This window comes from Anguilla anguilla, chromosome 7 (genome assembly GCF_013347855.1).
Source record: "Anguilla anguilla isolate fAngAng1 chromosome 7, fAngAng1.pri, whole genome shotgun sequence".
NCBI classification, from domain to species: domain Eukaryota; kingdom Metazoa; phylum Chordata; class Actinopteri; order Anguilliformes; family Anguillidae; genus Anguilla; species Anguilla anguilla.
The window spans coordinates 729,006-754,543 of NC_049207.1; the positions used below are offsets into that span (position 1 = coordinate 729,006).

The 25,538-nt window shown below is 41.5% G+C and overlaps 1 protein-coding gene across 1 annotated transcript; it reads left to right on the forward strand.

Moving 5' to 3' along the window:
* The first annotated feature begins 5,141 nt into the window (after window positions 1-5,141).
* On the forward strand, window positions 5,142-25,226 carry LOC118231839. Its single transcript, XM_035426136.1, has 9 exons — window positions 5,142-6,002; window positions 10,024-10,734; window positions 10,857-11,768; window positions 11,864-12,115; window positions 12,575-12,778; window positions 21,306-22,010; window positions 22,129-23,043; window positions 23,134-23,385; window positions 23,843-25,226. The coding sequence occupies exons 1-9, from the start codon at window positions 5,972-5,974 to the stop codon at window positions 24,046-24,048; spliced, it is 4,188 nt and encodes a 1,395-aa protein (XP_035282027.1). The 5' UTR covers window positions 5,142-5,971; the 3' UTR covers window positions 24,049-25,226.
* The last annotated feature ends 312 nt before the right edge of the window (window positions 25,227-25,538 follow it).

Genomic DNA, 25,538 nt, shown 5'->3' on the forward strand with positions numbered 1-25,538 from the left:
AATGCTATCGTGTCTGTCTGTGATACATAGGATGTCTACAACCAGTTGCCGTTTGTCCTGGGAATAGCCTGTGGTTCCTCAATCTCGGCCCGCTCCTGACTTGCTCTCGCACGATCAGCCTGCAAATCAGCCAGCTCTTCTTCTGTGTATTCCGGCTCGAATCGACAGGGCACAACAATCCCATGATCAAAAACAAAATCTCCTTCGTCCTCAGACATTTTCGGTTTCGCTAGCTAGTAGTCATACAACACTATTTCTATGACCAACCTAATGTTATTGTCTGCAGGTAGGCCCACATCAGAAGTCTTGCAATGATATGAATCCTCAAGTTCGACACTAAACTGCCTGGGTCTACTTACTGCATTTATATAGCGCTTTTATCCAAAGCGCTTTACAATTGATGCCTCGATTTCACCAGAGCAATTAGGGGTTAGGCGTCTTGCTCAGGGACACTTCGACATGCCCAGGGCGGGGGATCGAACCGGCAACCCTCCGACCACCAGACTTACCTCCTGAGCTATGTCGCCCCTATATAACAAAACAGGGTAAAAAATATTAACATAATTAAATAACTAATCGAAAAATGAAGGGCGACACATTCATTAGAAGGACAGTGTAAAGGATATACAGTGTAAACTATCAACAGGAGTGATAATGTAAACACATTCTGTTTTATTTATGAATAACATTTAAATTTACATTATAGTTATGAACAGAAAGAAAACTGATCAACAACATTTTTTCCTTCAGTTTGGGATTCTTTATTTATTGAAACCCTAACGTGAGCCATTCAAATATTTCCATGATTTTGCCAGATTTAATCAGTCATTTTGTAGTTTGTGAAATGTTTTGGCTATAAATGACGTGCTTCAAAAAGAATAATACTTCAAATAAATGTGTAAATGAAATCCTGTGAATTGATATAATCAATGAATTAAATGAAAGAAATGCCCAATTCCTAATTTGGCCGAAAAGCAGTTTGCAGTTTAATTGGTGTCGTGGATTTTACCTTCAATGGAGGCAAATAATTTAGTCAGGTTATAAAGTAATTCAGCAATGCAACTTTTTATTAGGCTAAATAAGAGAAACCGTTCAAACACTAATTCCAGAGTTCAAGAAGGCAGTCTCAACCTTCTGTTCACAGGTTCTGCCTCTTGTATCTTTCTGTAAGCTGTCTTTCTATGAGGTCATTCACATGGCATGGCACTTTCTTACCCTCCTCCCATACCAACTTTCTGTTCTCCTGAGAACCTTTTTGCTTCATCCCAGAAACCCTGAGGAAACGTCTAGGTTCCTGGCGCCTTAAGGAGGGGGAGGGGATTCTTATTCTCCCTTCACATATCATCTTATCCTCATTTTACATCATACAAAATACATGTAGTATTCAATAGCAATACATAGACTATTGATTAGGATATGACATTTTGCAAGCAATGGTCATACATATACCACCTGATTATATGCTTATAGAAAAGGTACTTTTAACTATGAATTTAACTCCATTTACAAAGTATCCCTCAAGTCACGTTTACATATTCGTGACCTTCTCAGACCCCAGTGTCAAGCCTCTAGTTTCCCCTTTGTACCAAAAATTATTGCTGTTTAAACTTGGTGTTACACAGATCGTTATCTAAATAGTAATAAAGGGTGTTCATTATCTCTGACAGGGGAGACACAGCATGTGTCAGAGCTGGGGATTGTGCTGCTGGGAGCAAAAGGGGGAGGAAAGAGCTAAATTCGAAATACCATCCTGGGCAGAGAGGAGTTTAAAGCTTGGGGAAGAATCACGCAGTGTGAGAAGAAGCAAGGTGAAGTCAATGGGAGGCAGGTCACTGTGGTCGACACACCTGGCGGGTGGAAGTTTATCCTGGCTCATCTCACACCTGATTGGATAAAAGAGTAAGTGGTGAAGAGTTTGACACTGTGCCACCCTGGACCCCATGCAATCCTACTGGTCATTCCTGCAGACACAGCATTTAAAGAAGAGCAAAGGAAGATAGTTCTAGACAACATGAAGCACCTTGGAGAGGGAATTTGGAGACACACTCTAGTGCTGTTCACCTGGGGAGAATGCCTAGGAAACATCTCCATCGAGCAGCACATAGAGAGAGAAGGACACGCCCTCCAGTGGCTCATTGAGAAATGTGGGAACAGATACCACGTTCTCTGCAATATGAAAAAGGAGGATCGCACCCAAGTCACAGAGCTGCTGGAGAAGATTGAGGAGATGGTAGCAGGTAAAAGTGTCTTTAATCTCCTGACTGAGACACAAGGTGAGGTGGTGGAGGAGATAGAGGAGATGGACAGAGAGACCAGGGGGGCTGATCTCAGCACAGAGAAGCAGAAAGTCCCAGAGCTGATGCAAATTATTGATGAACTCTGGATCAGGAGGGAAGAGCATCTGTTGGAGAAACTGGGTTTGGGAACAGAGAGTGAGAGAGAGTCTCAACAGCAGGGTACTGGAGGGAGAAGACGTCTGCCTCCTGCTAATTTCCAAAAAATATTTGAAAAGGAATGGAGCAGAAGCGAGTCAGCTTTGATGAGGAGGTGGTCTGTTAGAAGTTTTGAAGAAGAAGAACAGAACGTCCAAAAAGACAGAGACAGTCCAATACATGTGGAAGAGGGAAGAGCCACTGAATATTTACAAGTGAATGAAAAGGAACAGAGCAGAGAATCTTCCAGAAGGACACAGAAGGGGAGGCACAAACAGCACCCTGGATAACAGAGAAGAGTCTTGCTTTTCTTCATAAAGAAATAAAGCAGATCTTTGAACAAGAGTGGAACAGGAAAGAAAGCATGATCAACGAAAATGTCTGGAGAGAGATTAAGTCCTACATCGCCCCTCCTGCTAGGGAGGCCAGTATGGATGAACTCTATCGTAACCGTGAGTCCTTTTTAGTTTTTTTTTTGAAGATTTTAATCCAACAATATTAAAAAAATATGAACAAATATGATTTGTTGTTCTGTTTTCTGCTTATTAGTGCGTTGCTTCTTAGCTCTTAAACATTAATCCAGCCGATCAGAGCTGTGCTTTTTAGCTCTTAAACATTAGTCTGACTCACAGGATATAGACTGTGGGTATAAGCCTGCCATTGGCCGACTATTTCAGTCGGAATTCTCCTCCCCTTCCGGTATCTGCGTGTTACCATTTTTGCAAGGGCACTGTCGCTGCATCCTGGGCTTAGCGCCACCCAAGACGATTGTGATTGGTTTAAAGAAATACTAACAAGCCAGAGCGTTTATTTTCCCCTATACCGGAATGATAATGGGTTGAGCCAGACCTTTCTCCAGCGCTGGCACAGCGCTGAAACGAAGTGTGGAGATAGGTTTGGCTAGGCGAGGCTACTTAAACATTAACCCAGCTTATCAGAGCTGTGCCTCTTACCTCTTACACATTAACTCAGCCTATCGGAGTTGAACCTCGCATCACTGTCTGACACAAGCTGTATCCTTTCACAGTAAAGGGAGACACGTCCTCTGAACCAGGAATCCCCGATGTTGCAGTGTCATGTATGAAGGTGTATGACTGGATGAGAGAAAAGTATTCTGGGAGTTCTGCTGCTGCATTCGGATATGAAACAAGTTCTGAAATGAGCTACACAGAGATCTCTGACATCACAGGAAGAGACAAGGAACTGGAACACTGTGGGACTGCGGGGATGCTTGCTAACCAGTGTAATATAGCATCAGTCTACATATACTGCATTAACACTGACCAGTGTAATAATCCATCAGTCCCTATACTGCATTAACACTGACCAGTGTAATAATCCATCAGCCCCTATACTGCATTAACACTGACCAGTGTAATATAGCATCAGTCTCTATACTGCATTAACACTGACCAGTGTAATAATCCATCAGTCTCTATACTGCATTAACACTGACCAGTGTAATATAGCATCAGTCTCTATACTGCATTAACACTGACCAGTGTAATATAGCATCAGTCTCTATACTGCATTAACACTGACCAGTGTAATATAGCATCAGTCTCTATACTGCATTAACACTGACCAGTGTAATATAGCATCAGTCTCTATACTGCATTAACACTGACCAGTGTAATATAGCATCAGTCTCTATACTGCATTAACACTGACCAGTGTAATATAGTATTAGCCCCTATACTGCATTAACACTGACCAGTGTAATAATCCATCAGCCCCTATAATGCATGAACACTGACCAGTGTAATAATCCATCAGTCTCTATACTGCATTAACACTGACCAGTGTAATACAAGATCAGTCTTTATACTGCATTAACACTGACCAGTGTAATATAGCACCAGTCTCTATACTGCATTAACAGTGACCAGTGTAATACAGCATCAGTTTCTATACTGCATTAACACTGACCAGTGTAATAATCTATAAGCCCCTATACTGCATTAACACTGACCAGTGTAATAATCCATCAGTCTCTATATTACATTATATTACAGGCATTTAGCAGACGCTCTTATCCAGAGCGACGTACAACAATTGCATTAACACTGACCAGTGTAATACAGGATCAGTCTTTATACTGCATTAACACTGACCAGTGTAATATAGAGTCACTCCATATACTACATTAACACTGACTAGTGTAATACAGCATCACTACTTTTACTGAATTAACACTGACCAGTGTAATAATCCATCAGCCCCTATACAGCATTAACACTGACCAGTGTAACATAAGATCAATTATCATGCCTATTATATTGATGTAAAAAGCAACCTATGTTTTAATCTTCCCATGAGACATATCATATCCCTCATCTTTTATTACTTAAAGCCCTGAACAGTTTAATAATGTGATGGAATACGCTTCCCAAAGCTGTCAGATCAGCAGAGTCTTTTCTGTTGTTTATTTACTGAAATGTAATGTTCATCAGGGTAGTTTCTCCTTCTTGTTTATAGTTTAATGTTCAGCAGGGTAGTTATTGTTACTTATTTATTGTTTAATCTTCAGCAGGGTTGTGTCTCTTTGTTTATAGTTTAATGTTCAGCACTGACACAGTATTAGAGTCACAGTCAGCACTAACACAGGATTAGAGACAGTCAGCACTGACACAGGATTAGAGTCACAATCAGCACTGACACAGTATTAGAGTCACAGTCAGCACTGACACAGGATTAGAAACAGTCAGCACTGATGCAGGATTACAGTTACAGTCAGTACTGACACAGGATTAGAGTCACAGTCACTGTTAGGATTCAGTTGTGATCATTTCTGTCAATGCTGTTGTATGGTTTAAGAACTTAAACCCAGCCCAGTCACAGTGATTAAACTCTTGAAGAAAGTATTTATATTGAGGTCAAATGTGAGGTGAACTGGATGTGAAAAACAAGAACACACTGCCCTTAAAAGATAGTCGCCTTTCTAGGATATTTAAAGAAGCTTCTGATGACCTGGGGGTATTTATGGAAGCTTCTTATTACCTGGGAGTCTTTACAGCATCTTCTGATGACCTGGGCGTATTTACAGTGGCAGGTATACTGGTATTCGGGGGTTTGTAATCTGCAGCAAGAAAGTACATTTAAAATATGTAAAATAACCCCAAATAACCTCATTTAGCCCAGAGTCACCAACCCCACAGACTCCACCACACCTTACCTCCCTTTACCTTTAATCTGCTAAAGGTGAAGTATGTTTACGTCTAATCTTTAATCTACAGCCAGTTAGAGTGAGCTATAAACATTCAGTCAGGCCAGTTTCAGGGTTCAATGTTCAAATGAATGTGCGCGTGGTTCGATCTTTCGCCTGAAGCCTGCTGATTTCCTGGAACGAGTCTGGTCAGCAGGTCCAGTTCCTGTTTTCTGAGAAAGTACAGTCAGATCTGATCACCACACAGCAGGAGAGGACCAGCACTGGGGACACTACGGAAAATCTGTGGAAATCTTTAAACCCAAAACTGGAATAAACACACCCAAAAGAGGGGGAGAGAGAGTGAGAGAGAAAGATAAAGAGAGGAGAAGAAATGGATAAAGGTGAGTCATCTGGGCATCTTGGTGAGTCTTCCTTCAATTTTTGTCTGACCATCATCATACATATTAAACACACACTTCCTGTAGGAATATAAGCATTTTATGACAGAACATGAACACTCACTCAGATTTTCTCTCCAGAAAGTTATTTTCATTTTCTACTATAATGTTCTTAAATAATTATTTAAAATTAAAACTTTGCAGCACAAGCATCAGCTGGCTTGCATCATGCTACTTTTGAAAGCTTTAAGTTGTAGGATAAGATTAACAGATGATATGAACCTAAAGATAAAATTTCAACTTTATACAAAATTAGATTTAGCAAGTTTGGGAAAATCATTGGCTAACTAACTATAACCTACTACAACCTACAGTATCTAAAATGAGCTACGGTAGCTTAGTTGCAGACGAAGCCATAATTGCACCTTGAAACAAATAGTTTTTAATCTGTTAGTTACACTGAAGTATCGTAGCAAATTTCAGGAGACAGATGTGGGAGAAAAATGTTTTATATATCTGTTTTGTATAAGTCTGTTTTACATATGCTGTGATATACATTTTGCTCATATACTCTGTTTTATGTACATTTTGCTTGTACTTAGTGTTAAGATGTTTCACAATGAGTGATTGGAACAGAAAGAGCGGTTTCTGTTTGTGCCTGAGCAGTAAAGGAAACATAAATTGAGGAAATAGCTGTGTGTCAGAACGTGCTTGAGCGGTAATGAAGATTTAAGAGGAACCTGCCCTATCCAGGGCATGAGAAAACAGAATGAAACTTCTGCTTTAGAGAGCTTAAGAACTATCGCAACAACATGTTTGTACTAATTACATTACCTCTCTGTTCTTTGTCTGTTGGTTCCCCGCCTGTTCTCCAGGTGTTTCCTTTTAAATATATATACAGTACTGTGCAAGTCTTAGGCACCTGTAAAAAAATGCTGTACAGCTAAGATGCTTTCAAAAATAATGAAATGAAAGGTTATAAATATCGAAAAAATAATATAAAGAGCAGTAAATAGTTAAAAACGAAATAAAATCAATGTTTGGTGTGACCACCCTTTAAAACTACATCAGTTCTCTTAGGTACACTGTCCGGCAGTTTATAAGAAAATCGCTAATTGCTAAGACTTTTGCAAAGTACTGTATATATGTCATAAGAGCAAGTTGTTTTGTTTATCCATATAAGGGAAAATGTAGGGTAAGATTGATGGGCTAGAAGTGTATAAAGATCCGACTTACCCCACGTTAAGGTAGAGTCATCCTATAGCACCTATTTGAGTGTTTGATGGGTGTACTCTCTTCAGCTGAATAAAGCAACTCTGATTGACTACATCGCTGCCTCGTGGACAATCTGATCTTTTTTTCTGGGTCCCTTATGTTTTTTCATCCCATACACATATTCATCTTCTTCCATCTAGTGGCAGCTATTAAGTACTGCAAACAAAACAAAGTCAAACGGTATTAGAGCGGGATCTCAGAACGAACATTAGGTTGATCGCGATGGTTAGTCCGTTTGTTGAGACTACTTTTGCGCTGATAATTTTTGCACTGCTGTTTTTCATGATAGTTGCTGAATGTTAGCAGGTTGCTACTAGATTGTTAGGTTACTAGATCTATTATAGTGGTAGTTTGTGCACTAGCTGACAATTCTTACAGCTATAAAGTCGTAGGGAAATTCATGGTAACGTTCGTGAAATTCGGTTTGTCCAGTTATATCTGATTTTAAAAATAATGATCAGAAAGAATGATGGTTATGCATTCAGTAAACAAACTACTTTGATAAGAGATCATTTTAATAGACAGATCTTTACAGTTGCATTCAGAGAAAACAAAATTTCACGTCTCATACAATTTTTACTTGTCACAAAATTTTAAGACCTTTCAATAAGTAAAACAAAATTCAGCTAACTCTTTGTTTTAAAGCCACTGGACTTGTAAAAGAATCAAATTATTAAGTTATATTCAACGTAAAATATCAAGAGGAATTATTAACAGAAAGCAAACATTACATTACATTTATTTGACAGAAGCTTTTATCCGAAGTGACGTACAAAAGTGCATTTCATGGTCATGGACAACTACAAAACACAGGTTCAATAAGATACAATACTTATTTTGTACAGCTATTTCTAGCCAAGAACACAGTTTAGTTCACACAGTGAACACTATTCTGACCTAACCTCTGCCAAGCCAACTAGGCAGAAGAACAAGCTACAGTATTAGGACAAATACATATTACCAAAAGTGCTGGAATGGGGGTACATGTAACATGAGTGGCATGAAAGGGGGGATTTAAAGTGAAATAATATACAGAATGGTGGTAGTTAGTCCAGGTATAGTCTGAAGAGATGTGTCTTCAGACCATGGCGGAAGATGGGTAGTGAGGAAGAGGTTCAAAGAGGGACAGAAAGTTTGTTCCACCACTTGGGAGCTAGAGTGGAGAAGCTCTGTGATCCCTTTACTCGGGTGGGAGGGGGCACAAGGCGCCCTGCTGCTGCAGAGTGGAGTGGTCGAGCAGGCGTATAGAATCAAACCATGTCCTGCAAGTAGATAGGGGCCATCCTGTTGGCGGCAGTGTAGGCAAGGGTCAGTGCTTTAAACGGAATCCTGGCAGAGACCGGTAGCCAGTGGAGTGGTCGCAGCAGAGGAGTGAGGTGGGAGAATTTGGGAAGGTTGTAGATGAGTCTGGCAGCGCCATTTTGAATCATCTGTAGTGGCTGTATGGCACAAGCTGGCAGGCTAGCAAGGAGAGAGATTTAGTAATCAAGGCGGAAGGTCACCGTAGCCTGGACGAGCACCTGGGTAGAGTGCATAGTCAAGTATGGTCGAATCCTTCTGATGTTGTACAGAAGGAATCTGCAGGACCATGATGTTGCCTTGATGTGCTCCTTGAGGTCCAGCTGGTCATACAGGACCACCCCCAAGCTCTTTGCAGAGTGAGAGGCAGTCACTGTGGAGAGCTCACGTATTAGGGAGGTCTTGTACGGGGAGACGAGCAGCTCAGTTTTGTTGAGGTTGAGCTTCAGGTGGAGGCTGGCCATCCAGGTGGAGATGTCATCCAGGCAGGAAGATATCTTATCACCGACCTGTGAGGCAGAGGGGGGGAAAGAAAAGAAGAGTTGCGTGTCATCTGCATAACAATGATAGGAGAAGCCGTGTGAATTAATAACTGAACCAAGAGATTTGGTGTATATGGAGAACAGCAGAGGACCCAGTACAGATCCCTGCGGCACTCCTGTAACAAGGGGATGAGGAGCAGAGGCAGACCCCTTCCAGGTGACCTGGTAGGACCTATCTGCAAGATAGGAAGCAAACCAAGACAGGGCAGTCCCAGCAATGCCCATCTCAGCCAAGGTGGAGAGGATTAGTTTGTGGTCCTTACTTCACTCTAGTGTTTCTTTTGCGCCTCTACATCATGAAACCTATGCACTTGTTGTACGTCGCTCTGGATAAGAGCGTCTGCTAAATGCCTATAATGTAATGTAATGTAATGGTTAACCGTGCCGAAGGCTGCAGACAGGTCAAGGAGGATCAGGACAGAGGAGAGGCATGAGGCTCTTGCAGTGGCAGGTGCCTCTATCACACCCAGGAGCGCAGTCTCTGTTGAGTGCCCGAATCGGAAGCCAGACTGGTGAGGGTCGAGCAGGTTGTTCTGATGGAGGAAAGAGGATAGTTGTTTAAGCACTGCTCGCTCAAGGGTTTTGGACAGAAAAGGTAGAAGCGATACGGTCGATAATTCATTACATCAGAGAGGTCTGAGGTGGGTTTCTTGAGGACTGGGGTAACGTTGTAAGAAACAATGAGCAGTAACAAAAAAGTTTATCTTCAGTCTGGGATTCTTTATTGGAAACCAAAAATAAACCATTGCAATAATTGTATTATTTTGCCAGATTTACTCAGCCATTTCTTACTTTGTGAACTGTTTCTGCTATAAATTGCATACTTTGTAGAATTAAGAAAATTAAAAATAATATTTGAAATAATTATACAAATGCAATTCTGTGAATTCAAAATAATAGAAATAAAGAGTGTTCATTCTCTCTGACAGGGGAGACACAGCATGTCTCAGAGCTGAGGATTGTGCTGCTGGGAGCAAAGGAGGGAGGAAAGAGTTCAGCAGGAAACGCCATCCTGGGCAAACAGGAGTTTACACCTGGAGTAAAAACTGCAGTGTGTAAGAAAGGGCAGGGGGATGTACGTCGGAGGCAGGTCACTGTGGTGGACACACCTGGTTGGGTATGTTATTTTCCTGTTGAAGATTCTCCAGAACTGCTGAAAGACCAGATTGTGTGCAGTGTGTCTCTGTGCCCCCCTGGGCCCCATGCTGTCCTGCTGGTCATTAATTTGAGCTCATCTTTCCAAGAGAAACACAGGAGAGCAGTGCAGGAACACCTGGAGCTTCTCAGCGACTCAGTGTGGAGACACACAATATTGCTGTTCACCTTTGAGGACACTTTGAGGGAAATGACTATCAAGCAGCACATAGAGAGAGAAGGTCAGGCCCTCCAGTGGGTCATAGAGAAATGTGGGAACAGGTACCATGTTCTCAGCAGTAAGAACAGCAGTGAGGTCTCTCAGGTCTCAGAGCTGCTGGAGATGATAGAGAAGATGTTGGTGAGTAATGGTGGCCGTCATTTTCACATGGAGAGGAAAGTTCTACAGGACATGGAGGAGAAGAGGAGGATTACAGAAGAACGAGCCAATCAGAGAGTGAGGAAGGTGAGAGAACACAGAGAGACCCTCAGAGACCTTCTTAAAGGTACGGTCAAAACTTGTTATTACTTTCATTTATTTTGTGTTTTAGTCTATTCTCAGAATGATGATGCCAGTTTGGTCAGGTTAACCTAGTTTGCTGAAAGTGATGTTCTTTCTCTCTGACAGGGGAAACAAGCCGTCCTTCAAGGTTGAGGGTGGTGCTACTGGGGTGGGTGGTTGGGGGAAAGAGCTCAGCTGGGAATACCATCCTGGGCAGAGAGGAGTTTGGAGTTTGGAGAAGAACTGCACAGGGTAAGAAGAAGCAAGGTGAAGTCGCTGGGAGGCAGGTCACTGTGGTCGACACACCTGGCTGGTGGAAGTTTATCCCGGCTCATCTCACACCCGATTGGATAAAAGAGGAAATGGTGAAGAGTTTGGCGCTGTGTCACCCTGGACCCCATGCGATCCTACTGGTCATTCCTGCAGACACAGCATTTAAAGAAGAGCAAAGGAAGATAGTTCTAGACAACATGAAGCACCTCGGAGAGGGAATTTGGAGACACACTCTAGTGCTGTTCACCTGGGGAGAATGCCTAGGAAACATCTCCATCGAGCAGCACATAGAGAGAGAAGGACACGCCCTCCAGTGGCTCATTGAGAAATGTGGGAACAGATACCACGTTCTCTGCAATAAGAACAAGGAGGATCACACCAAAGTCACAGAGCTGCTGGAGACGATTGAGGAGATGGTAGCAGGTAAAAGTGTCTTTCATCTCCTGACTGAGACACAAGGTGAGGTGGTGGAGGAGATAGAGGAGATGGACAGAGAGACCGGGGGGGCTGATCTCAGTACAGAGAAGCAGAAAGTTCCAGAACTGATGCATATTATTGATGAACTCTGGATCAGGAGGGAAGAGCATCTGTTGGGGAAACTGGGTTTGGATCATACAGGAAAAAGCAAAGTTCTGCCTCCTGCTGAATTGCAAGAAGTGTTTGAAAAGGAATGGAGCAGAATCGAAACAGGCCTAAAGCTGAAGATGATTCAGGAACATACCACCCAAACAAGCAGGGGAGGCAGTATGGAAACCCCTCTCTATGGTGAGTTTGGTTCATTCTGTTCTTCTTAGGGTTGGTTTAAGCTCAGTCTACATCATCTTTAGACTACAGGCTAACTGCTCTGTGCTGTTTTCTAGGGGGAAACACACTCTGTGAATCAGGGAGTTCGGTAGAAGTGGCTGATTCCACAGAGGAAGAGGGGAATGCTCTTAAGGAAGCAGCCAGCAAGACACAGACCCAGCAGTGGAAAGATAGAGAGGATGCTGTTTTTGAAAAGGAGTGGGATAGGAGAGAATGGGAGATGTACCTGCAGTTCAGAAGGATGATTCAGGACTGGGCCACCTTGCCTGTGAGGGGAGCAGCAAGTAATTCATTGGGACGTCCCAACAGTGAGTTTGCTTAAGGTTTCATACCAAACCAGTATAGAAAATATCATTTAACATACGGAACCCAATCTTTATTTAACATTACATAGATTTACGTAATGAACATTTCCTGAAATTTCAGTTCAGACTAGTGTATTATGATCATGTATTCTTATGTTATTAGTCCCAAATGAACTTCACACACGTACTCACCACCAACAGTGAAGATCAGAAAAGCACAGTAACACTGCCTGTAACACTGCAAGAGCACTTAGGAAATGTGACATCACATCCAATATAAAAATAATGTGAAAGAAATCCGCTCATATAGCTGAAAGGCTGTAGAACAAACCCTAGTATGAGCATTCTGCAGTGCAATGCACGGGTAATGATGGTTGCCTTAGTGATGTTTCGATCACATGATCATGCTTCCGTGTATTTTCCGGGGACCACATCACTGACGCAGTCTATTTCCTTTCACAGTGAGGGAAGACACGTCCTCTGAACCAGACATCTCTCGTCTTGCAAAGACATGTAAGAAGGTGTGTGAGTGGATGAGTGAAAAGCATTCTGGGAATTCTGCTGCTGCATCTGGATATGAAACAAATTCTGAAATGAGCAATACAGAGACCTCTGACATCACAGGAAGAGACGAGGGACTGGGACACTGTGGGGCTGCTGATACTTAAAACTAACCAGTGTGATATAGTATCAGTCTCTATACTGCATTAACACTGACCAGTGTAATAATCCATCAGTCTCTATACTGCATTAACACTGACCAGTGTAATAATCCATCAGTCTCTATACTGCATTAACACTGACCAGTGTAATAATCCATCAGCCCCTATACTGCATTAACACTGACCAGTGTAATAATCCATCAGCCCCTATACTGCATTAACACTGACCAGTGTAATAATCCATCACTCTCTATACTGCATTAACACTGACCAGTGTAATAATCCATCAGTCTCTATACTGCATTAACACTGACCAGTGTAATAATCCATCAGCCCCTATACTGCATTAACACTGACCAGTGTAATAATCCATCACTCTCTATACTGCATTAACACTGACCAGTGTAATAATCCATCAGCCCCTATACTGCATTAACACTGACCAGTGTAATAATCCATCAGCCCCTATACTGCATTAACACTGACCAGTGTAATAATCCATCACTCTCTATACTGCATTAACACTGACCAGTGTAATAATCCATCAGCCCCTATACTGCATTAACACTGACCAGTGTAATAATCCATCAGCCCCTATACTGCATTAACACTGACCAGTGTAATAATCCATCACTCTCTATACTGCATTAACACTGACCAGTGTAATAATCCATCAGCCCCTATACTGCATTAACACTGACCAGTGTAATAATCCATCACTCTCTATACTGCATTAACACTGACCAGTGTAATAATCCATCAGTCTCTATATTGCATTAACACTGACTATTGTAATAATCCAACCTATGTTTAAATCTACCCATGCGACATATCATATACCTAATCTTTTATTGCTTAAAGTCCTGAACAGTTTAATAATGTGATGGAATACGCTTCCCACAACAGTCAGATCAGCAGGGTCTTCTCTGTTGTTTATTTACTGAAATGTAATGTTCTGCAGTGTAATTTCTTCTTCTGGTTTATTGTTCAATGTTCAGCAGGGTAATTTTTCCTTCTGGTTTATAGTGTAATGTTCTGCAGGGTAGTTTCTCCTTGTTTTTAGTTTAATGTAGTTTAATTTGTAGTTTAGAGGTGATTCACCCTCAAGTGATATATTGTGTGGCAATGACCCTGATCTGAATTGTTTTTCTGATATGAAGCAAACCCTTATGTCTGATTGTAGTTATCTCCTAGAAGATGACTTTAAATCTATCAGTGACCAATGTGACCTCTCCTTTTTGCACATTAATGCACGCAGTATGCCAAAAAACTTTGATTTACTCACTGTCTGCCTCTCTAATCTAAACTACACCTTCTCTGCGATTTGGATATCTGAGACTTGGTTAAGACTTGGACAATGCCGAAATGTATAGTATTGAGAATTTTAATCATGGATATAGATTCAGAGAGGATAAATTGGGCGGAGGAGTTTGACTGTATGTAAACACCTGTCTGGAGTTTAAAAGATATAGATAAATGCTTTATGTTCTCTGGAGAGAGTGTTTTTGTTGAATGTATTTATAAATCACCAAGGTCTAGTATAAGTGACTTAAACTCTCATTTGGCAGATGCGTTTGACATCATATCCAAAGAGAGGAAAAATTGCTACAAAATGGGAGATTTTAATATTAAATATCTGGGATATCCAAGAATGAATTAATCTGATTATTTTTTTACAGAATCTATAATCAGATTAATTCATTCTTGGATATCATGTTTTCACATTGTTTTCATCCTGTGATTTCCAAGCCAACCAGAGTGACTGAAACTTCAGCCACCTTGATTGACAATGTATTCACTAATATACTTAATAAAAAGATGAACTCAGGGATCCTTTGTATGGACATTTCAGATAATTTTCCAATTTTCCTCATGACATCCATACATGCAACTATTATGAACATTGATTCTAATCCAACAACCTACAGAGTAATAAAGCCATCCACCATTAACAAATGTAAAGAGTTGTTTGAACATCTCTCATGGGATACTGTTCTGGACCATGACGACCCACAGCAGGCCTATACCTTGTTCATAAATGAAATATCCAAAATCTACAATGTTGCTTTTCCAGAGAAGAGAAAGTTTTCCAAATCTCACTCCAAACCAACAAAGCCTTGGGTAACCCAAGGAATGATCAAGTCCCTTAGAAACAAGCACAAGTTGTACAAAAAATATTTTTCAAATCCCACGCCATTTTACCTCAAGCAATTTAAACAATATAGAAATAAATTAAATCATATTATTAGAAGGGCTAAGAAGCACTACTTTAGTACTGAACTCTCTAAGTGTAAAAATAATATGAGGACACTCTGGAGTATCATTAATCATATTCTCAACAAAAGGAAAAAACATAAATCCCTTCCTAATGAATTTAAAGTTGATTGATCGCTCATCAAGGATCCTGCAACAATAGCCTACAACTTCAACCGGTTCTTTACTGATATTGGACCAACACTGGCCTCCAAAATCCCTGTGGTTAATGAAAGCCCCCTCCAATATATAACATCTCCCCCTACTGGTGGATTTCATCTCAGCCCGGTCACTGTCAGTGAGGTTTGTAAGATATTAGGCTCTCTAAAGAATTCTGCTCCAGGTTATGACAATGCTGATGCAGAACTACTTAAAGTGGTTTCTAATGCCGCTGCCAGACCATTGACACACATATTTAATTAATCTTTTATCAAAGGAATTGTGCCACAGGAATTAAAAACTGCCAAAATTATCCCCGTACACAAAGTTGATGATCCTGCAATCTTTACTCACTATAAACCCATATCCATTTTACCCACTATCTCAAAGATTCTCGAAAAACTAGCCTACAACAGATTGTTGAACTATCTTGATGAGAACGAAATATTACATAAACACCAATATGGATTCAGGAAATCCCGTTCTACTTACATGGCTATTACCCATCTTATCAATGAGTTACATAAAGCAAATGATAATAAAGAATACACCATATGTATTTTTCTAGACTTGTCAAAAGCTTTTGACACAGTAGATCATTATATATTAATACAAAAATTAAAATATCTGGAACTGGGTGATCAGGCATTGTTGTGGTTCACCAGTTATGTGGAACACAGAAAACAATTTGTAGCCTTCAAAGGAGTGGACTCCCCTCCATTGTTTCTCCTTCTTGTTTATTGTCTGCAGGGTAGTTGACAACTTTCCAGTGGAATCTGCAATTCTCACACTTGCTGTTTCTTTTGAGATGTTCCAACACCCCCCACCCCACCCCACTTTGGGGATCTTGGCACTTGTGTTTGCAAGTCTCTCTGAATAAGAGAGGCTGCTAAATACCAGTAATGTAATAAACTACCAAACATTAAATCTCTTTAATCCTCAACAGTGCCACATGCACAACCACCTCTTTCACTCTTCTGTGCTGAACTGAGTATTCTGATGTATGTCCTGTCGCTTCAGAATGGATGTGTTGGTACTTAAAGCTGAATGAATATGTGCTCGGAGGAGAAATGCTTGTCTAATAAACTTGTGGAGTAAACTGTGGAAGTAATGGGCACTGAGCTCTGTGTATGTTAACACACTATATTCCTATGTTGTATTTATTGTACTTGACGCCAAAAAAAAACCTGGTGAGGTCTTGTATCTTCTCAGATGCTGGAGTGTTCGCATCAATGACTGTCAATCATGCCCTGTGCATGCCCAGAACGCTGACCGGGAGCCCTCTGCAGTGAGTGTGCAGTGAGGCTGGGACTGCTCATCAGAGACCGGCAGTAATACTTAACCGGGGCTGCCATCTTCCAAACGCACAGGCGTCTACGCTGGGGAGGGTATTCCAGCTGATGCCTCCCTATCATTAGCCCTAATATCCGGAATATCGGGAATAACCAGAATTAAAGCAAAGCAGAATTTAATCTTATTTAATCTTTCCTTCACCAAATGGAAGAAAAAACCACTGAAATGGAACTGGGTGCGAAATTCGGCTACAGTCAGAGAAGTCATTAATTTCAATGGACAGTAGGCAGGCTACTGTAGGGCTGGGCTAAATTATAATTAGGCCTTTTGGAAACACTTTGAGCCAAAAATGATTAACATAGCTATGACAGATATTGGGTTTATTTTCCTTTTTTTCCTAATCATATTTCATGCCACATAGCACCTCTGTGTAATTAATAGGGAAATTCCTCAAACTATAATAGGGAAAGCCAAAAATGAACCATACCTCCTTATTACTCATTATGTCATAGTTTTGGGGTGAGTGCAGAGTGTCTGGTACAGTATGGTTTTGGGGAGAGTGTAGGCTGTGGAATACCTGAGTTTTGGGGTTCATGTAGTGTGTGGGCTATCCAGGTTTTGGGGTGCGTGTAGGGTGTGGGGTATCTGTTTTGGGGTAAGTGTAGGGTGTGGGGTATCTGATTTGGGGTGAGTGTAGGGTGTGAGGTTTCCGTGTTTTGGGGTGAGTGTAGGGTGTGGGGTTTCTGTTTTGGGGTGAGTGTAGGGTGTGGGGTTTCTGTTTTGGGGTGAGTGTAGGGTGTGGGGTATCTGTCTTCAACTATTTGACCAATCAGGCTGAATTTTGGATGCTGGTGGGGATCTCTCTTCAACTATTTGACCAATCAGGCTGAATTTTGGATGCTGGTGGGGATCTCTTTGAAAGCCCCCACCAGTCTTTCTAATGACCAAAGATAATTTAAAAAAACATGGCCGCCATCAGCCAATCAGCTATCAGCAGCCATTTGCTTAGCAATGCATGATCATCATGAACTTTGGTGATCATGTATTGACCTTTTGATTTGGTAATACCTTGTAAAATTTTGGATCAGTCTGCCATTGGGGAGCGCTATAGCAAATACGCATGTTTTCAAATAGCATATATTTGGTTATGATTATGGGAAAATCCTATAAATTATAACAGTAGCAACGGCTCCTTCAGTTGAAAAACTGCCTCAAGAAGCAACATCAGCAACCATTTTGTTTTCCCCACCTTTTGAATTCTTAGCAAAACTCACAGGATTGAGCAGCCTGCAGTCTCCACTGTTTACATACCATAATGACGCTCTTTCACCTGATAAACAGGGGAGCTCCATGGACAATAATGCCTTCTGACTGTAGAAAAGACATTCATTAATAGTGTGAATGCAAATCTGTCTAAAAACAGACAGACAGAAAGAGTCTGTCAAAACCCTGTATCAGACAGGCACACTCTTACTGCTCCCTCAAATTTAATCTCGAAGGTCTAAATGTTGAAGATGTTGAAATGTTGAAGGTTGCGCATGTCATGGGGTCACCTGCTGTCACGGGTTGGACTACCTTTTAACCACCAGAGGGTACCAAAGACTCTTTGTTGTTCTGGACACTGGTTAGCCTCCCTTGTTATGTTGACCCAGCCCTCTTGTTAACTTGCCCACCTGTACCTCATTGTCTCTGTCATGTGCCTTGTTTGCTTGTTTTCTCTGTGTATTTAAGCCCGGTCCTCTGTCTATGTCTTTGCTAAGTCTTTTTCTTGGCATTTCTCAAGTTCAAGCCACCTTTTTGACCCCGCTGAATAGTCTGCCTGATTCGACCTGGACTGTTATCGGTATCTATTTGGATTTTCCCTTGCTGGTGTGTTTGCTTGTTTCACGGACTGATCTGTTGTATTTGACTTTGGCTCTGTTAGTTTGGGATTCTGGTTTTTGGATTACGTATTGGACTTGTTCTGCCTGCTTGTAACTTCTTCCCTGCTCAGGAGTGTTATCTTTGTCTAGTTCTGAGTTTTTGAATTTGTGTTTTTTGGTTGTGGATTAAAACCAATTGAACTCCTGTTTGTGGTGCTCTGCACTAGCATCACCTCCAGTCTCTGGTAGTGCATTGGACTAGGTATAGTGATTGCCCCATGGGGGACCAGGGTTCAAGCCCACAGACTGTGCCACACGTCTTTCCACCTGACATCTCTTTACCTTTAATCTGCTAAGGGTGAAGTATGTTTACCTCTCATTTTTAATCTACAGCCAGGTAGAGTGAGCTACAAACATGCAGTCAGGCCAGTTTCAGGGTCCGATGTTCCTGGTATTGTGACACACCTGAAAGTGGGCATGGTATAAATCTGCATGCTGATCTCCTGGAATGAAGCTGCACAGCAGGTCCAGTTACTGTCTTCTGAAAAAGTACAGTCAGATCTGATCACCGCACAGCAGGAGAGAGATAAAGAGAGGAGAAGAAATGGATACAGGTGGGTCATCTGGGCATGTTGGTGGGTCATCTGAGCATGTTGGTGAGTTTTCCTTCTATTTTTGTCTGACCATGATCATGCGGTATGAAGGTTTAGCCACTAATGAAAGAAATTCCGCGAGTTTGCTGGCTGGATCCAGTACTCTTGCGCTGACAAACTGCTCCATAAGTAGGCTATCGATAGCTATTTTTGCGGATTGTCGCTCAATAGTAGCAGGTTGCTACTAGACCTAGCCGGTGACTAGCTAGATGATCTAGTCTATTGGCTGTAGTTACGATCCGACTTTTCTTGCAGCCTTAAACTTATGCGTTAGAGGTAGTTCGCCTCTGATTTTGTTTGTAGTTCGTTGTCAAGACAAAATAGACAGGGATTGTATATTAGCTTGGTAGCTCGCTAGCTACTGAGTGTTGTGAGTAATGCGTATTGTCATTAGAGTGAGAGCACCTACTATCGACCACCTTCGTTCGACAGTCAAGAAAACGTAAACAGATTTGCAACTATATATTAAATAGGCGAAATATCGGTAACCACCTATACCTAGTTATGTATGAAATGTCCTTGTTGTCCTCCAGTGGTTATTTTTTCAGTACTTTCGCAATTTTCTTCTGTGTCGGCAAATAGCCTAAGTCAGACGTGGTCCAGCGCGAGATTTTGGTTGCTAAAGGGCTGTGTATTGACCACCCCATATTAATTAATGGAACTTGACATACTTGCTAGCATACTGTAGAAGTGTCCTATCTTGCGCATTTGAGATTAATATGAGAAAGGGTGGTCGCTATCAGCACGTCTAGGAATCCGTACTGCTGTAAGCCAAGTCGCAGGACTCAAAATAGCCGTTAGGAAAGCAGTTTGAAATTATGAAGCAACATCTGCACCAGGGTATTTAATGGGTCGCGATGAGAATTTCGAGCGTGTTGCTTGTCTTAAAAGTTGATATTGTAAATAAGGCTGCATTAATAACTAAATGTATGAAGTTTTTTTTATTTTTTATTTATTTTTTTTTTAACATTTAGACAGTTTATTTTGTGTATTTTTACAGAACTTACGTCTTAATAGGTAACGATGTCCAGTTCTCTCTAATAAGTAGCCTACGAAGTAAATACACTAGCGGTTAGGGTGGTTGATACACGTCCCCCCCTCGGGTGCTCTCGCTCTAGGTTAAGCCTATTCTCAGTTACCATGGTAATTGTTTACTGGTTTGGTTAACTGGTCATTTTGAAATTGAAGAAAGTATGGAGTTCTACTAGACTAATGTTTAATCGGTAGAGGCAGTTTTGTTCATCTGTATCATTGAAAAAGTACAAACAGGACATTTTAACGAATCACAAACGATGTAACAGTGGCGTGACCGTTTATGGTAACGTTTGTGAAATTTGGTTTGTTCAGTTTAAGAGAATATTGGTTTTGCTTTCGGTAAGCCTACTAATTTGATTATGGATCATATAGAGATCTTTACAGTATTCAGAGGACATTTTCAAACATCATAGGCCTCCAATTTTATCTTTTGGCACAGGCTATGACCATTTGACAAAAATTATGACCTTTCAATGGGTAAAACAAAATTAAATCTGTTTAAAGAATCAAATTATCAAATGCTATTCAATGTAAAATATCAACAGGAATGATAATGTAAACACATTCTGGTTTTATTTATGAATAACATTTAAATTTACACTATAGTTATGAACAGAAAGAAAACGATGATCAACAACATTTTTTCCTTCAGTCTGGGATTCTTTAGTGGAAACCAAAAGTAAGCCATTAAAACATTTCCACAATTTTGCCAGATTTAATCAGTCATTTTGTAATTTTTGAAATGTTTCTGCTATAAATGACACGCTTTCAAATTAAAAAAAAAAAAAAAAAAAAACTTCAAATAAATGTGTGAATTAAATCCTGTGAATTTAAATAACCAATTAATTAAATGGAAAAAATGACCAGTTCCTAATTTGGCTGAAAAGCAGTTGGCAGTTTAATTGGTTAGTATTATGAACTGTTACTGAAAAAAGGCATTTCTAAACTGACACGGTTGATGAGATACTCCCAAGATGCATCAGTGTTTATTACATTACAGGCATTTAGCAGACGCTCTTATCCAGAGCGACTTACACAACTTTTTTACATAGCACTTTACATTGTATCAATTTATACAGCTGGATATATACTGAAGCAATGCAGGTTAAGTACCTTGCTCAAGGGTACAACGGCAGTGTCCTTACCCGGGAATCGAACCTGCGACCTTTTGGTTACAAACGCAGTTCCTTACCCACTGTGCCACACTCCGTTTATGAATATGCAAGAGTTTGTGTCCTGTTAAATAGCAATAAAGAGTGTTCATTCTCTCTGACAGGGGAGACACAGCATGTCTCAGAGCTGAGGATTGTGCTGCTGGGAGCAAAGGAGGGAGGAAAGAGTTCAGCAGGAAACGCCATCCTGGGCAAACAGGAGTTTACACCTGGAGTACAAACTGCAGTGTGTAAGAAAGGGCAGGGGGATAGGAGGCAGGTCACTGTGGTGGACACACCTGGCTGGTTCCGTTATTTTCCTGTTGAAGATTCTCCAGAACTGCTGAAAGACCAGATTGTGTGCAGTGTGTCTCTGTGCCCCCCTGGGCCCCATGCTGTCCTGCTGGTCATTAATTTGAGCTCATCTTTCCAAGAGAAACACAGGAGAGCAGTGCAGGAACACCTGGAGCTTCTCAGTGACTCAGTGTGGAGACACACGATACTGCTGTTCACCTTTGGGGACACTTTGAGGGAAATGACCATGGAGCAGCACATAGAAAGAGAAGGTCAGGCCCTCCAGTGGGTCATAGAGAAATGTGGGAACAGGTACCATGTTCTCAGCAGTAAGAACAGCAGTGAGGTCTCTCAGGTCTCAGAGCTGCTGGAGATGATAGAGAAGATGGTGGTGGGTAATGGTAGCTGCCATTTCCACATGGAGAGGAAAGTTCTACAGGTCATGGAGGAGAAGAGGAGGATTACAGAAGAACGAGCCAATCAGAGAGTGAGGAAGGTGAGGGAACACAAAGAGACCCTCAGACACCTTCTTAAAGGTATGGTCAAAACCTGTTATTAATTTCATTTGTTTTCTGTTTTAGTCTTTTCTCTGATGATGCCAGTTTGGTCAGGTTAATCTAGTTTGCTGAAAGTGATGTTCTTTCTCTCTGACAGGGGGAACAAACCGTCCATTCGAGATGAAGGTGGTGCTACTGGGGTGGGTGGTTGGGGGCAAGAGCTCAGCTGGAAATATCATCCTGGGCAGGGAGGAGTTTGGAGTTTGGAGAAGAACTGCGCAGTGTGAGAAGAAGCAAGGTGAAGTCGCTGGGAGGCAGGTCACTGTGGTCGACACACCTGGCTGGTGGAAGTTTATCCCAGCTCATCTCACACCCGATTGGATAAAAGAGGAAGTGGTGAAGAGTTTGACGCTGTGCCACCCTGGACCCCATGCGATCCTATTGGTCATTCCTGCAGACACAACATTTAAAGAAGAGCAAAGAAAAATAATTAGAGACAACATGAAGCACCTTGGAGAGGGAATTTGGAGACACACTCTAGTGCTGTTCACCTGGGGAGAATGCCTAGGAAACATCTCCATCGAGCAGCACATAGAGAGAGAAGGACACGCCCTCCAGTGGCTCATTGAGAAATGTGGGAACAGATACCACGTTCTCTGCAATATGAAAAAGGAGGATCGCACCCAAGTCACAGAGCTGCTGGAGAAGATTGAGGAGATGGTAGCAGGTAAAAGTGTCTTTCATCTCCTGACTGAGACACAAGGTGAGGTGGTGGAGGAGATAGAGGAGATGGACAGAGAGACCGGGGGGGCTGATCTCAGTACAGAGAAGCAGAAAGTTCCAGAGCTGATCCAAATTATTGATGAACTCTGGATCAGGAGGGAAGAGCATCTGTTGGGGAAACTGGGTTTGGACTGCACTGGAAAAAGCAAATTTCTTCCTCCTGCTGAATTACAAAAAGTGTTTGAAAAGGAATGGAGCAGAATCGAAATAGGCCTAAAGCTGAAGAAGATGATTCAAGAACGTACCACCCAAACAAGCAGGGGAGGCAGTATGGAAACCCCTCTCTATGGTGAGTTTGGTTCATTCTGTTCTTCTTAGGGTTGGTTTAAGCTCAGTCTACATAATCTTTAGACTACAGGCTAACTGCTCTGTTTTCCAGGGGGAAACACACTCTGTGAATCAGGGAGTTCGGTAGAAGCGGCTGACTCCACAGAGGAAGAGGGGAATGCTCTTAAGGAAGCAGCCAGCAAGACACCGTCCCAGCAGTGGATAGAGAGAGAGGATGCTGTTTTTGAAAAGGAGTGGGATAGGAGAGAATGGGAGATGTACCTGCACTTCAAAAGGATGATTCAGGACTGTGCCACCTTGCCTGTGAGGGGAGCAGCAAGTAATTCATTGGTCCTTCCCAACAGTGAGTTTGCTTAAGGTTTCATTACCAAACCAGTATAGAAAATATCATTTAACATACGGAACCCAATCTTTATTTAACATTATATAGATTTACGTAATTAACATTTCCTGAAATTTCAGTTCAGACTAGTGTATTATGATCATGTATTCTTATGTTATTAGTCCCAAATGAACTTCACACACATGTACTCACCACCAACAGTGAAGATCAGAAAAGCACAGTAACACTGCCTGAGGCAGGAGCACTTTGGAAATGTGACATCACATCCAATGTTAAAATAATGTGAAAGAAATCCGCTCTTATAGCTGAAAGGCTGTAGAACGAACCCTAGTATGAGCATTCTGCAGTGCAGTGCACGGGTAATGATGGTTGCCTTAGTGATGTTTCGATCACATGATCATGCTTCCGTGCATTTTCCGGGGACCACATCACTGACGCAGTCTGTTTCCTTTCACAGTGAGGGAAGACACGTCCTCTGAACCAGAGACCTCTCGTCTTGCAAAGACATGTATGAAGGTGTGTGACTGGATGAGTGAAAAGCATTCTGGGAATTCTGCTGCTGCATCTGGATATGAAACAAATTCTGAAATGAGCAACACAGAGACCTCTGACATCACAGGAAGAGACGAGGAACTGGGACACTGTGGGGCTGCTGATACTTAAAACTAACCAGTGTGATATAGTATCAGTCTCTATACTGCATTAACACTGACCAGTGTAATAATCCATCAGTCTCTATACTGCATTAACACTGACCAGTGTAATAATCCATCAGTCTCTATACTGCATTAACACTGACCAGTGTAATAATCCATCAGTCTCTATACTGCATTAACACTGACCAGTGTAATAATCCATCAGTCTCTATACTGCATTAACACTGACCAGTGTAATAATCCATCAGTCTCTATACTGCATTAACACTGACCAGTGTAATAATCCATCAGCCCCTATACTGCATTAACACTGACCAGTGTAATAATCCATCAGTCTCTATACTGCATTAACACTGACCAGTGTAATAATCCATCAGTCTCTATACTGCATTAACACTGACCAGTGTAATAATCCATCAGTCTCTATACTGCATTAACACTGACCAGTGTAATAATCCATCAGTCTCTATACTGCATTAACACTGACCAGTGTAATATAGCGCCAGTCTCTATACTGCATTAACAGTGACCAGTGTAATATAGCGCCAGTCTCTATACTGCATTAACACTGACCAGTGTAATATAGCATCAGCCCCTATACTGCATTAACACTGACCAGTGTAATAATCCATCAGCCCCTATACTGCATTAACACTGACCAGTGTAATAATCCATCAGCCCCTATACTGCATTAACACTGACCAGTGTAATAATCCATCAGCCCCTATACTGCATTAACACTGACCAGTGTAATATAGCATCAGCCCCTATACTGCATTAAAACTGACCAGTGTAATAATCCATCAGTCCCTGTACTGCATTAACACTGACCAGATTAGGTGTAACTTTTTTCTCTTTTTTTCAGAGTCTGTGGGTCTTTGTTGTTTATTTAGTGTACTTTTGTGCTTATTAGGGAAGTCTTTCCTTCCCTTACTGCAGTTTTAATGTCTGTGCACCTGTGTTTGCGTAAGTTCCTCTGGATAAGAGGGTCTGCTAAATGGCAGTAAATAACAACGTAGCTAGCATTATATATATTATACTGAATGGTGCCTCATCCACAATCACCAATCACTGAGGCGTCTGCTGTATATCCTATTTACTGAATGTCTGCACTTGAGGAAATGCTTGTCTAATAAACTCGTGTCGTAGACTGTGGCAGTACTGAGCACTGATACACACAATGAAGGTATGAAATAAAAAGCAGCCGAATGGCATGTTGTACATAATAAATGCATCCAGAATAACAGTGAGGGAGTTCTTATAAAAACCAAGTAATTAGAACGCTGCTATGTTTGATTCAACCCCCCCCCCCCCCCCCCCCCCCCCCACCCCCCAAGGGAACCATAACCCAAAGCCAATCGTTCCTTCAAGTGAAGAATGTAAGTATTAGGTTATAGAGTGGAACTGATTGGTACGTACGGACGTCAGTCATTAAATTGATGGTAGGCAGGCTACTGTAGGGCTGGGCGTTAAAACGATAATTAGCTAGAACAGCTT